Raw genomic sequence first — 12,997 nt, forward strand, 5'->3', positions numbered from 1 at the left:
AATTCTGTACAGTCAGATTTTTTTTTGTTTGTGACTAAGGTAATATTACTGAAGATATCAACTTTAAGAAGAAGTCTACTTCAAGGAAAAGTGTCTACTTTAAGAAAATATTGTAATTTTTTAAGTTGCTTTCAAAAGGATATAGGTATAGCTGACAATACATGTTTTTTATACTTAGAAAGAGATTCCATTTCTCCAGGTTGGATGACTCCACACCTTTTTGTAGCAGGATTTATATTCTTGTTATTTAAATATTCACTAAATAGTCACTAAATCTTTCTCATGGGATTAATTTTGCTTTCACAAATGCTTATGTAAACTTACCAATATATGTGCTTACGTAGAATTTGTAAGCATAATTTCTTTTCATACAGATATAATTTATTTTTTCTATGAACAGTGAAGACCAGATTCTAGCTTCTACAGATTTAACTGTGGACAAACCCACTCAATTCTAGGTTTCTGTCACATTAACTCTGCTCCCTGCAGTCTTTTGTAACCGAAAGCTAACCTGAGTCCAACACATCCACCCACCTTAGAGTTTTCTTTAGGTAAAGAAAGAGCAAACTGAGATTTTTAAGAACAGTATCCAACAATCTTACTCCAGCCAAGTTTTACCTCAGAAATAACTGACGAGTGTTCATAATTCCCTTACGTACTTAATTAGCTATGCAGTTCCAGCAGCACTTCTCTTTTGTTTAATAACACTATGCTCTGGCAAGACATGAATTTATCAAATCTGTCCCGTTAATTAAAAAAGGTTATTCCCAAAGCTTTTTCAGCTAACACCACCATAGTCACAGCTTGAAAAAGCTGGTCACTACAAAGTGTCTAGAGCTTACTAGAAAAATGAGATATATTTTATTCAACTGAAACATTTACCATACAATTGTTGCAAATAAATGCTTAAAATATTTAAAGGTGAATTAGTAGGTACTAATGACACAAATCTGCTTTCCATGTTTCAGATGTCCAAATAAAACGTAGTAAATTCGCAAGTAGTTATTCCCATGATTCAGGCAAGACTGTAAGATTATGTGTTGTTAAAAAACAACATGAAAACCACCCCAAACAAACACAAAAACCCCAGTGCAATGTTTCCAAATCTATCAATTGGAAAGAATATTTATTTGATCAAACAGGTTTAGTGCTGTCACTTCCATAGAGTCTCAGGGTCCAAAACCAGGGAAAATGTCAACCCTTAGCTGAAACATTACCATGGTATTTACTGCTCATGGGCTCACAGACAGGGTACAGGGATGGAAGAGAGAGTTATAAATTATTTGGCTGACCTTTTATATAACAAGAGGCACAACACCTACTTGGATTAACTTCTCTTTTAAGTAGAACAAAGATGATACATACACTGGAAAGGAAATGCCTGAAGAAAGCTGATGGTGGGAAGGTCTGACTCCATGAGGAGAAATTAAGACTCTGTTGGTTTGTATACAACCACTGTGTCTGTCATTTTACAGAAAACATCACTGAAGCTGCCTTTGACCATCTCCAAAAATAATTACCTCCGCCTGCAATGTTTATTACTTTACCTTTATTCTGCTCCTACCGCAAAAGCAGTCTGAGGAAAATAAGAATGATGCCTAAGTACCAATTCTGAGGAGCAGATCTGTAATTGTGCTAAATTTAGTCATGAAAAAATCATTAAAATGTATGAAAAATTAAACAATTATTCAATAAATTTCATAGTATATCAAGATGCATAACTTATAAAAATAGTCTGCAGAATTTCTTACTCTACCAAACAATAGTTTTTGTTAACTACAAGAGACTCTGACAAGGCTAAATATTTATTGTTTTCTTCCAGATATTTGGCTATCAGTGTCACAGTACCCATGCCTGGGAGAGAAGAGAGTATACAACCATGGTAAAAAGACCATATAATCAAAATATGAACAGTGAATTACCAACCCTGAAATACACACACAAAAAAGACAAGGCAAGAGAAAGGAGCCATGAAAACATTGAAAGCAGGCAGGAAAACTGTTTTAAGAGCATTTTATCTGCTAGAGGCACTCAATATGAAAGTGTTGAAGTATCTAAATGCAATGACAGGTCCAAGTCTACTTCCACTGATGTTAAAATATAATAATAAATCATAAAGTTATTGTCTAAAGAGGAAACCCTACCACTTCAAACACTGTATTTGGAGTGTCTAGTAAAATATGTACCTCCTTTCCATGAAAGGTATTTCAAACTCTGCCTAGTTCACTTTCAGCAACCCACTATCACATTCTCAGTATCACTACTATATGAGTGATCAAGAAGCAGAGACAAAGCTAAATGGCTTGACTAGCATTTTAGATTCTGAGCTGAAGCAAAACTTTGAATGGTCCAGTTCATTCCTTGCACCCAGTCTGTACAGCACACTGTCAGGAAACAGTATCATCCTTTTCAATCAATGGATCTTGGAGATCATGGAGTACATTGTGAGACTATAGGCTGAGGTTATGGAATACTGTGAGTGGCTCAGAAAGACAAATGTGTTAAAGAAAAGAGGATTTGTGAGGATGGAGCAAAAGATAAGGGAAAAGAAGCAGAAAGTGAAGGTGGGTGAAAAAAAAACCTGAGACTATAGCAGTGGGGGGGAAGGGAGGCAAGGGGAAGAATTGCTCAAGGAGTGGTATGAGAATTATGGGAAACAGCAGACATTAGTAACCTACACAGTAAAATGAAAAAGAAGAGGCCAGGGAAAAATTGGCATCAAAGATACATAACAATAGATTTTTTTTTTTGCATCATGCAGTACATCTTTTACCATGTTTTAACGTTATAATTCAGATGACAAATGCTTATTGTGTGTATATATATACACGCACACATATGTATATATACATATACATAAATTATACACACATACATTCAGTATGGTTAATATGATCCAGCTCCCATCTGGACTACTCTTCCTGAGGGAACGCAGGCCAAACGGCCAACCACCTCATCCTCAGCTCAGAGCCTGAGGCTGCTGCCTTGTCCCAGGGGGGACAGACACACCGTCATGTGCACACCCAGACTGGCTGCTGGGCTTGGGGAAGTGAGGGGCATGGGGAAGGGGGAACCATCTTGTAGAGTTGACTCTCTGTCCAAAGATCGAAGGGAATGAGGAAGAACACAGCTAATGCCTCAAGTGAGAACATGTGGGCATGAATGTAGCATAACAGGGAAAGAGGGACACAGCAGAGGCTTGAGCTACTGCCATCACCCTCACAGCACACAGAAGGGAACTTGAAAGAGAATCCAGTCCCTATCCAGAACTATACAGCTGTACTAGAGCCTTTCCTGGAAAATCAGGGGTAATTGCAGGCTTTTGTGTGCTGTGCTTACCTGCCAAGCTGTCAGTAAATTAATCATGCAACTTTCAGCAGTCAGTATCAATAGAGAAACTCAGCCAGTCAAAGGACACAGTAAGACAGAAAATCACAACTAATATGAGTGCAACGGCAAACTGTACTATTTATTAACTTTTCTCCTAAATCTGTTTTATGGCCAGACTCCATAATGAGCCATATGACAGAAATCAAGATAAATAAATGTTTTTTTAAAGCATATACATGATTTATTACTTTGATATCTGTCTGCTTTCTTCTTTCTCTTCCTTTTCATATCTTGGACTGAAATAACAGAAGTTCCCACCGCAACGGTATGTAGCTGAGCAAGTCACCTAGATACCGTAGATATGTTTAGACAAACTTCTAGACAAAGTTATAAATAAGCCTTGGATACAGCTATTCTCATTTTTGTTCTTCAGCATGTCTCTTTGTTCTCTAAGGATGGAATGAGAGTCTAGTGCCAGTGGAAAGACAAACTGATCTATGATGGGAGCTGACATGCTCCAAAATACTATTTTGGCCTTTAGAGAAGACAAAAGGGGAAAACAAGTATGCGGAGTTGTTAGGGGGAGGGATTCTGTTTGTTTTTATGCACTGCTTTTCTAAATCCCCTCCTAAACCCTTTTCCAAACTTCCTCGGATCAAAAACTCTAGCCAAAAATTAATGTATCATTATGACCACTTTGTTGTCAGATGTATACTTGTACTTTAAGTATCGCAGAGCTATAGGGACTTCTGAACAATGCTCCCTTTACTTGTTATTTCTCTACCTGCAGACCTAATAGGAACATAGATTGCAAATACCACTGAATATGTGACTTTAAAAGAATTAGGTAATGAGAAGGGTTTTCTTGGATCTCTTTCCACCGCCCTGGGCATGCAGAGCCTTTGGCTGCTGCTTTCATATTTTCATCAACTTCAATTTAAAGCTTTAGCTTCTCCTCTTTTGTGTTCCTACTGTAGGACTCTTTCAGAATGTCACTTCTGTGAGGGTTAGAAAACTATATCCCATCTCTAGCACAGAGGCATTTGCAAATAATTTACGTATCTCTCCCTCTCAGGTAGCAGGTAACAGCAAAGGACCCTAGAAAAGTATAAAATGAAGCAAGTGCAATAATCTTCACTACAATCTTCCCTACAGCCAAACTCAAGGAGCTCATTAGCTGATACTTACGGAGGCGTCACTCCTTTCGGGAGGCCTAATGCGTTGACAGAAATGGGTGGTGGCTGGGATGGCAGCATGGAGCTGAGAAAAGCTGCTGGAGACTGGCCGGAATTAGGAAATCTGGGAGTTGGAGACAGGCTGTGGGAAGGTGAAGAAAGTGAAGGAAGAGGAGGGGGTGGAGGAGGTGGAAGTGGAAAGGAATCACACACCGGATATGTCGCAGTTGGACTAAAGACAGGTGGAGGCGGGGGCGGAGGGGATGGAGAAGAAGGAGACCAGGCGTACTCCCCTTCTGGAGCAAACTGCTGAGAGAAAGGGGGAACAGGCACTCTCCCAAACTGTTTCTGAGAAGCAGTTGGAGACATAGGAGAAGGAAGGCTGGATGTAGATGATCCTGAAGACGGAGTCACATAACCTGAAGCAGGGCTGATGTTCTGAGCAGCAATGAACTGCTTAGGCCGAGCATAGTTGAAGGAGCTGGAAGACTGCATGGTTGGGGAAGTATGAGAGTTAAGAATACTCATTGGCACAGAAGAAGTGACAGACTGGCTGGACTCAAGCTCCTGGAAGGAGGGGGGAGGAGGAAAGGAAGGAGAAGAGGGAGGGTGCTGCTGATGATCAGGTTGCTGTTGGTGATGATACCACTGGCCACTTTCTTGCTCCAGACGAATTTGGTTCTGCAGCTGCTGTATTTTTATAGGGTCCCTGTAGGAAGGAAAAATAGACAAAAAGGTGATCAGACATGCAGTGCTGGTCGGGGAGGAGGTAAAAGTTCCACTGAGCTATGGTCTAGGAAAGTCAGAAGGCAGGGAAAGTTCAAAGCGTTTGCATATCTTGAATAGCCCTATTTCTTCAGGGATAAAACATTGCCACAAAAGTCCGGTTTTTGAGCTCAAGAAGGGGGAAAAAAGTATATGCATAATAGAAGTTAACAGAACCTTCAATTCTTAAAAAAGGTAAATTATAAGATAATTTCAAGGCGCTTAGGGTATTTTAAAGGAGCAATCCAGATAATATAAGTAATGGTAAAAATGTTGACGTTCTTAACAAGGTTTCTTTTCATTTCTTGCCTGTTTCATTCAATGGCCCTGTTTCAATAACAAGCCTCAGGTATTTACCCAGTGACAACTTCAGCCTTGATTTCTGCTGTAGCCTCTGTGGGCCGATCAGATAGACCTAATTACTGCCATATTTTTAATGAGGTACTTGGAGACAAGGGACTAACTTCTGTGTTAGAACCATCCATGTATCTGTAGATGAGGAAAGAAGACTTCCAAGAAACATTTGTAACCTAAGGAAATGGTGAACTGAATGTCTCCATATCTTTAGTCCCACTTTTTTTCCCAGGCTTTATTCTTAACTGTAGGCCCTGAGACGTGTCTTAGTAGATACTGAATACAGTTCTAAGGAATTGCTGTTTGCAGTACTATCAGCTCAAACAGAAATGAATTTTTTTTCAGAAATGCAGACATTCACTAGCAGAACAATAAAGACTAAAAAACTAATATGCAGGAGCACTCAAAACTGTTAATTAAGTTAAAAAAAAAAAAGAAAAAAGAAAAAAAAAAAGAGCAAAATGTTCAGCAGTGAAGCAAACCAGACCATGCACTGGCTTTTTTTTTGTCCACAATACAGTTGTTTGAATGACATTGAGATCAAAATGAACTGTGTGGTCTCTCATCTTAAAATACATCAGACTGACTTGCTTAAAAATTGTCATGTTCCAGCTGGAAATCATAACTTTATCTCAATAGTCCAGATGTCTACAAAGTTTCAGCATATGCACATATACCTTTTCTGTATATTTAATATATAAATACTTTATTATATACAAGTGTGTCATTGTTTATATATAATTTAGGTCATTTAAGCAGAAATTTTAGAAGCTGTCTACTTAATGCATGGCATATGAATGTATGATTCTGGCACGACAATACACTTCTGTTGGTAGCAACAAAATTAGAAATGGTAATATCATCATATTTTCCACTCTGAGATTAATTTTGATATTCCGACCATCCACATTTCCCAGAAAGTGTTTTCTGACAATAATTCTGCTTATGATCTCAGGCCAAAGGAGATTGTTTAGATAAAAAAAAGGGGAGCAAGCTTGTTTAGGACAGAAAACTGAAAAATCAGTTATTTACATTTAACAGTTGCTAATTTCTTTTTTGTCATAAAGATGGTTCAATTCTAGCAACAGTCATCTCACCAACAATACATATTTCAGTACGTAAAAGGAGATTGCATTTTCCTTTTTAATTAAATCAGCAACAAGAACATCTAAACATTGCAGTTCACTTGTAAATTTTATAATTCATTTTTTGATGTTGACAATAGAGACTCTAAATCCCTATCAGTTCATCTTTTCACTCCATAGCGTTGACACAGGCTGAACCTTATTCTTCAATTTTTGCTAAATTACATAAGTCTCCTTTCCCTAAATGGGCTAAAGCAACACAATTTTAGTTCCCATCATCACTTGACTTTCTCAGCTGATGACAGAACTACTTCAGGTCACCTCTGATAGGAAAGAGAAAGCCCTGTAAGGTTACTACTTTCAGCTCATTCTGTATCTTTAGTCTGACTATTTGCAGACCTACTGTCCAATACCTGTAAAATTATTTACAAATAATACTTATTTTCCATCATTACCACCCCCAATAATTTTTTTATTTATTACAGAGAGGCTAAGGTTAAAAAAAAAAAGGGGGGGAATTTTAGTATTGTAAATGGTGTGTTGAATACAGAAGAAACTTAGCTGTCTCCAACACTCTATGTTTACCCAACATGTGCTGAAAGCAAGTCAGAGTGTCTTGTCTTGGGACTTTTTTATTTTCATTGCCAAGTCACATGGCAATGTGCCCAGCCAACAGCATAACACAAATGACCATCTATGGCCCTGTCAATGGTAAGTATACTACTACAGCGCCTGCCACTGAACTGCTGCTGTACCAATCCGGGCAGAAGTAAAGACCAGATTCAGTGTAGGTCTACAAAAGGTTGGCAGGCAAACGTGAGGTTGCTCTGCTCTCACACTAAATTTGACTTGAGGCCACAGGAATATAAATGCCTGTAAGTCAGGGTTTATTAGTTCAGGACAGCACTAATTCCATTTGCAAAGCTTTTGATCAGCTTAGAGTCCAGACACAGCAAGTGCATGTCTGCTTGAAAAATAACACGCAGGCATAATCATTATCACATCAGTCCACGTAGCAAAAAACATGAAGACCTTCTTAGAGCAAACTTTCATTCCAGTGGTAGAAATGCACGATCCTTGTCTGCAAAAAGGAATGTTCTCCACCTCAGAGCTATTCTTTTAACAGCACATGCTGCCCTATACTTATTAATTTCTTGAGCAGATTTATCCTAGGGATGTGTCATTATGAAGAAGAAGGAAAAAGAAAAGAATAATCAATTCACAAGTGTTCCTTTGCAATGACACCAATAGCAGTGGAAGCGCTACATAGGTAGGTCCCTGAAAGATAACACTGCTGTGCCACAGATAGAGAGAGCCCAGCAGTCAAAATGATGCAAGGGAATTGGTCTGTTATGTTGCCCTCATCAGTAGGGAAACAAAGAAATCAATTAAAAAAAAGTTCAGTTTTTGGATGAGATTACAGGAAAAATTAGTTTAATTGTAATTACATCCTTTTTCCAATTAGCTGAAATATGTTTTGTAATCCCAGTGTTTTAAAGGGCACACATGTTTCCAGAGAACGCATCAAGCTTGTTTAAACAATAGAGAATAAAACTTATTTTCTGATGCGGAGTTTTTGGTTTTGCTAAATAATTATAACAACATAAGAATGAACAGTTAAAAGTAAATTTTTAGTAAAATTCAATCAGTGGATCAGTAATAAAAAAAAAACAACAACTACAGGAAAGTGAATGTTGGGAAATTTCAGCAATACACTGAAAAGCAGGCCTAGTAGTACATAAATATTTTCAGAAGGTCTGCTTCAGTTTGTGAATTTTTTTTCAATAGCAGATATTCTTATCCAAGATTTTTGTATACATTTTCAGATGTTCTAATAGCTATGCTAAAATAGTTAAAGAAATAAAAAAAAGTAAAGCAGTAATATTTTAATAGAAGCTGACATTAATTGCAACAGAGGGAAAAACAGTATTTATGCAGTTATTATTTACAGATTTGTACAGATTTGCTGTCCACAAAACTTAATCTTTTCGTATCAGCTACCAGAACAGGCAGGCACAGACTTTTCACCTTCACTTATAAATTTGTCTCCGTTGTTTTCCACTTTTCTATATATTTCTAACTGTGGAAAGAGATGGGAGAATGAGAAGGAGGAGGAGGAAAAAAATTCAGTCTCTTCAGCAGTTAAGCATGAGGATTTCTTTGCAACACTAGCAATATCAAGTGCTAGAGGATGTGATAGTGAATGGAAGTTACTCCTGGAGCACTGTTTGTGCTACACAATGTCAGTCTTCCTTTTCTTTATAATATTAAACATTGAACAGCTAGAATAATTTTTTGATATTTCTATGCTATATAGGCATTTCTTTATTTAATATACAGGAGAATAACAAGATGCAGTATTACACATTCCCAAGTATTCCTACAACCTTGCTTTCCTCTCTGTCCTCTCTAAGAACAAACAACTGAAGGAAGATACAGCAACTAAAATTTTTTAAAATTAATTTATTGGCTTACTTAATGGAAATGAAGCTAAATGGAACTAAATGATAGTGAGAAACATTTGAAAACAGATGTTCAAAGGGAAGACTAGAGACATGAGGTTTCTTGGTGGGCAATGACAGAATACTGTCTTTTTAAAAGCAAAACACTCTGATTGTATGAGAAAATAGTGGACAGAATCAGACAGAATAGTGGACAGAATGCTCAGAATCTTCTCTAGGGATGCCAGTACATATGGCATATTTTAATAGTTACTCAAAAATTCATGTTCTGAGGTATGCACTTGGTTTAGATTATAATAGGCTGTTTTATCTTTTAATCCCATTTTCATAATGTTTTTTCTTCCTGATACCTTCTTTGTATCACACTGTTTTGAAAATTAATAGAGCAGTCCTCAACTTTGAGAACTAAACTGGTAACAGCCATCATCAGGAACCGTAACTCCAAGCCTAGACCAAGTGCCTGGACATGATGCTATAGAGGAGGGGAGATAGGTAGATGGTTGTACACCTCTGAAAGTCTCAAAAGGAGCTGGCTACTGGATTGCAAAGTACATTACAGCAGATGGCATTTTCAGGGATGCAATAAATCCTTCATACCGAAAGCAGTCTGTCAAGCTCATTCACAGGTTCCCAAGATTAGGATGTGTACCAACTTTATTTTTATCTTACATCTCTGGGTTTGAAAAGAGCATAAAAAATTTTTATTTGGACAAACAATGCACCCAAACCTCTTCTGGGAAACACCCTACTATTTGCAGTGTAATCATCAGCTCCTCAGTATAACCTAGTCTGTGTACCTTTTAAACACAAAAGTTCATATGGCAGCCCTTATATCCATTCTATTTGGGAGAGGGGTTTCTCCAAAGGTGGGGGGATGCTGTCCAAGCCTTGAGAGGAACCAGTCATACACAAAATGAACCCTATCCAAGTAGTGTCTACCACAAAGTGTGGAAAGGGCATTCAAGTTTAGTCACTTTTTTACAACACAATATACAAAGTAGATTGAAATAAACCACCACAGATAAAGAACTAAGATTAAATACATTTTTCTGTGTTATAACTTTTTAAATTTCCTGATTTGGGCTCTCCTTTGTCCTCCCTCATGATCTTAACAAAAGCAAAGAAGCAAATGGAAAGCAGATCAAGAAAAGCAGTTTTCGTTTAAAAGAAAGAATCCTATGTATCTGATATATGGAAGAATAACGGGCTCACTTCTGCCTCAAGTCAATCCTGAGTGAAAGCAGACTGGCCCCTTCACAATCCTTCCAGCAATCTGCCCTTTGAGAAACAGACAGTGCAGTTCTATAGAAATACACTAAAAAATACCTCTGAAATGAAAGTACAGGAATATTTTGAATGAAAATAACCAGAATTAAGCACAAATAAGCTTGAGTTAGTTTTCTAAATTAAGATTTGAAGCCAATGCCGCAAAACCTCTGTATTTGTATCTTGGGGTAACAACTACTCATCTCCATTAATCTACTTTCTAATGAAGACCTAGCTGCTAACTCAATACTAATGCTTCAGAATCATGCCAGAGCTCTACAAAAAGGGAAACAGTTACCATCATGCTGCATTAAATGGCAAGGGCTCTTCTCAGGTAATACTGACTTCCATGTCACTAAATACCTATCTTTAGATATATTTTTATATGTATTTATTTATATCTATATTTAGACATTTATACAATGGATGGAATATTTTTTCATTATAATTTATTAATTTATTAAAGTTGGAATGTAATAAAATTCAGTTATACCTCTCTAGGTCCTCAGCAGCCCAACTGGATAACTGGTAGGCAGAGAAGGAATGGAGAATTGGAAGTACTGGGGGCTGCTGTGGTTCCCTCACTAGATAAGATTCACAGTGCTTCGGCATCTGTGGCTCTTCGGCAGCTGGCATGGCAGACTTGCCAGGTAGCTGTTAAACTAGCTCTTAAACACACTGTTTAATTTGCTTTCTACAACCACAACATTTGTATTCTACTGGTATAAATGGTACTGTTTTCTAAACTTCTGACGGTTATTATTTCAGAGACTGAAATGCACATACCAACTCATGCAAAATTTGACAGTAGCCACCGATATCTGGAATTCTCCTCTGACAAAATTCCTAATATAATTTAAGGTTTTCCACCAGATTTATCAACAGTTGAGAGTTGTTAAAAATGAAAACAACCTAAGCTAGCACTGGATGAATTAACAGCTGTACTTAAAATAAATACTCAGAATACAAAGGTAATTCAAACTAAACTGTGTCCACTGAAGGAATATTTACTCATTTTAGAAATGTTAAAAATGTACATGTATGACAAGGCAAAAAGGTGAAGCAAAGGGAGAAGAGAAGCCCCTTTTTACAAAAACTGCAAAGTATTCAACACACAGACAGCCTTCAGGCTGTATTAATACAAATACATTTACCGAAGCATTAAGCTTCCTGATGCTGAACAATCCCTTATACTGTGAGAAACAAATGTGGACTGTTTTAAAACCTGCAAGGGTTCACATTTATGTAAGACTGGAACTATAAGTTAAAATAAAGACTGAGAGGGAAGGAAAAACAAAAACTAGCACCAGTTTGGGTTCTACCCCGCAAACATTCAGAGATGCTTTTTGTCTATACTAACAGATTTCAGGGAGGATGCAGGGTTATCATTACAATTTAATCCTTACATTGAGTAACTAGAGACCTATAACTAGGAACCATCTCCACCAGCTGCAACCTTTTAACATTTTTATTACTTGCCCTTCAAAGCTTAACAATTTGAAAAATGCAGATTTGTGACAAATAATATTTTCCATATTTCAGGTTAATATACAGGAGTTTTTATAATTAATTTCTCTGTAACCTAATGCACTCTCAGGAAAGTCAGTATGGTGCAAGAGCTAACACAGGTACTGTATTTATGAGCACACTATGAAACTAAGCTTGACTTTTCAGCTGAGAAACTTCATACACACAAAAGATAAATGTACACGGAAGATAAATGTAAAACATCCGCATTGTACCTGTATTGTTTGTGAACTCTCTTGCAAGGAAATCCTGCTGTAATTTGGCTGTTAAAAACTTTTCTGTCTATCCTAAAAAGTGGCAGTTGTACCTGTTCCCATTTTCCATTATGGTTTGATTATCTGTCAAAGGCATCAAGGTAATTTCTGTACTAAGGAAACCAACAGTAGTGATAGTGCCAGTATTCAGTGAACACAAGCAATTCTTTTAGAGACAGGAACCATTTTTCATCTCTATACCACTGCAGGGACATTTTTCAAAACATGCACCAGTGAGATAACACATTTAGCCTGGGTAGAGAAAGAAAGGAAATTGTGCTCTTGTGCACATTCATTGTTCCCAAAAGTCATAAAGACACAATACAGCTTTAGTAAAAAGGCTAAGCTTCGTGTCTCTGGTAGGGTTAGATCATAAGAATTAGTCTGGGAGTCAAACAATCTGTCTGGCTTGGTAATTCAGTACTGTTACATAACTAGTGCACACAGGTAACAAGTTTTACTGATAAAGGAAGCAAAAAGTGTTATGTTATTAAGAGATAAATTGTAACAAGGCATTAATAGCAATACAGGTTCCAATTTACAGCTGAATTCACCCAAAGTGTAGGAAACCATGACTTGGAATGCAGGAATGAACTGGCCTGCAAACGGACAGATAGGTCTTCTGCCTCTGACTGTGCTACAGCATGTGGAAGGATATATTCTGTGCTGATTGGTATATATTCAAAGAAAGTATGGGGGGAAATATGTGTGTGTATATATATATATATATTTATATATATATATATATAAATCAAAGTTTGAAAAACTGTACTAGCCTA

At 37.2% G+C, this 12,997-nt stretch overlaps 1 protein-coding gene across 4 annotated transcripts in view; it reads right to left on the reverse strand.

The window, feature by feature from the left end:
• Window positions 1–12,997, reverse strand: part of PALLD (palladin, cytoskeletal associated protein) — a 153,063-nt gene that overhangs the window by 32,994 nt on the left and 107,072 nt on the right. For 3 of the 4 annotated variants that reach the window (XM_075500337.1, XM_075500336.1, XM_075500338.1), the window contains one exon: window positions 4,519–5,214. The exons of the other annotated variant lie outside the window; for it this stretch is intronic. In XM_075500337.1, coding sequence (XP_075356452.1) covers window positions 4,519–5,214 — 696 coding nt within the window. The remainder of the gene's footprint in view (window positions 1–4,518; window positions 5,215–12,997) is intronic. 4 annotated transcript variants of the gene reach the window in all.

This window comes from Mycteria americana, chromosome 4, assembly GCF_035582795.1.
Source record: "Mycteria americana isolate JAX WOST 10 ecotype Jacksonville Zoo and Gardens chromosome 4, USCA_MyAme_1.0, whole genome shotgun sequence".
Taxonomy (NCBI): domain Eukaryota; kingdom Metazoa; phylum Chordata; class Aves; order Ciconiiformes; family Ciconiidae; genus Mycteria; species Mycteria americana.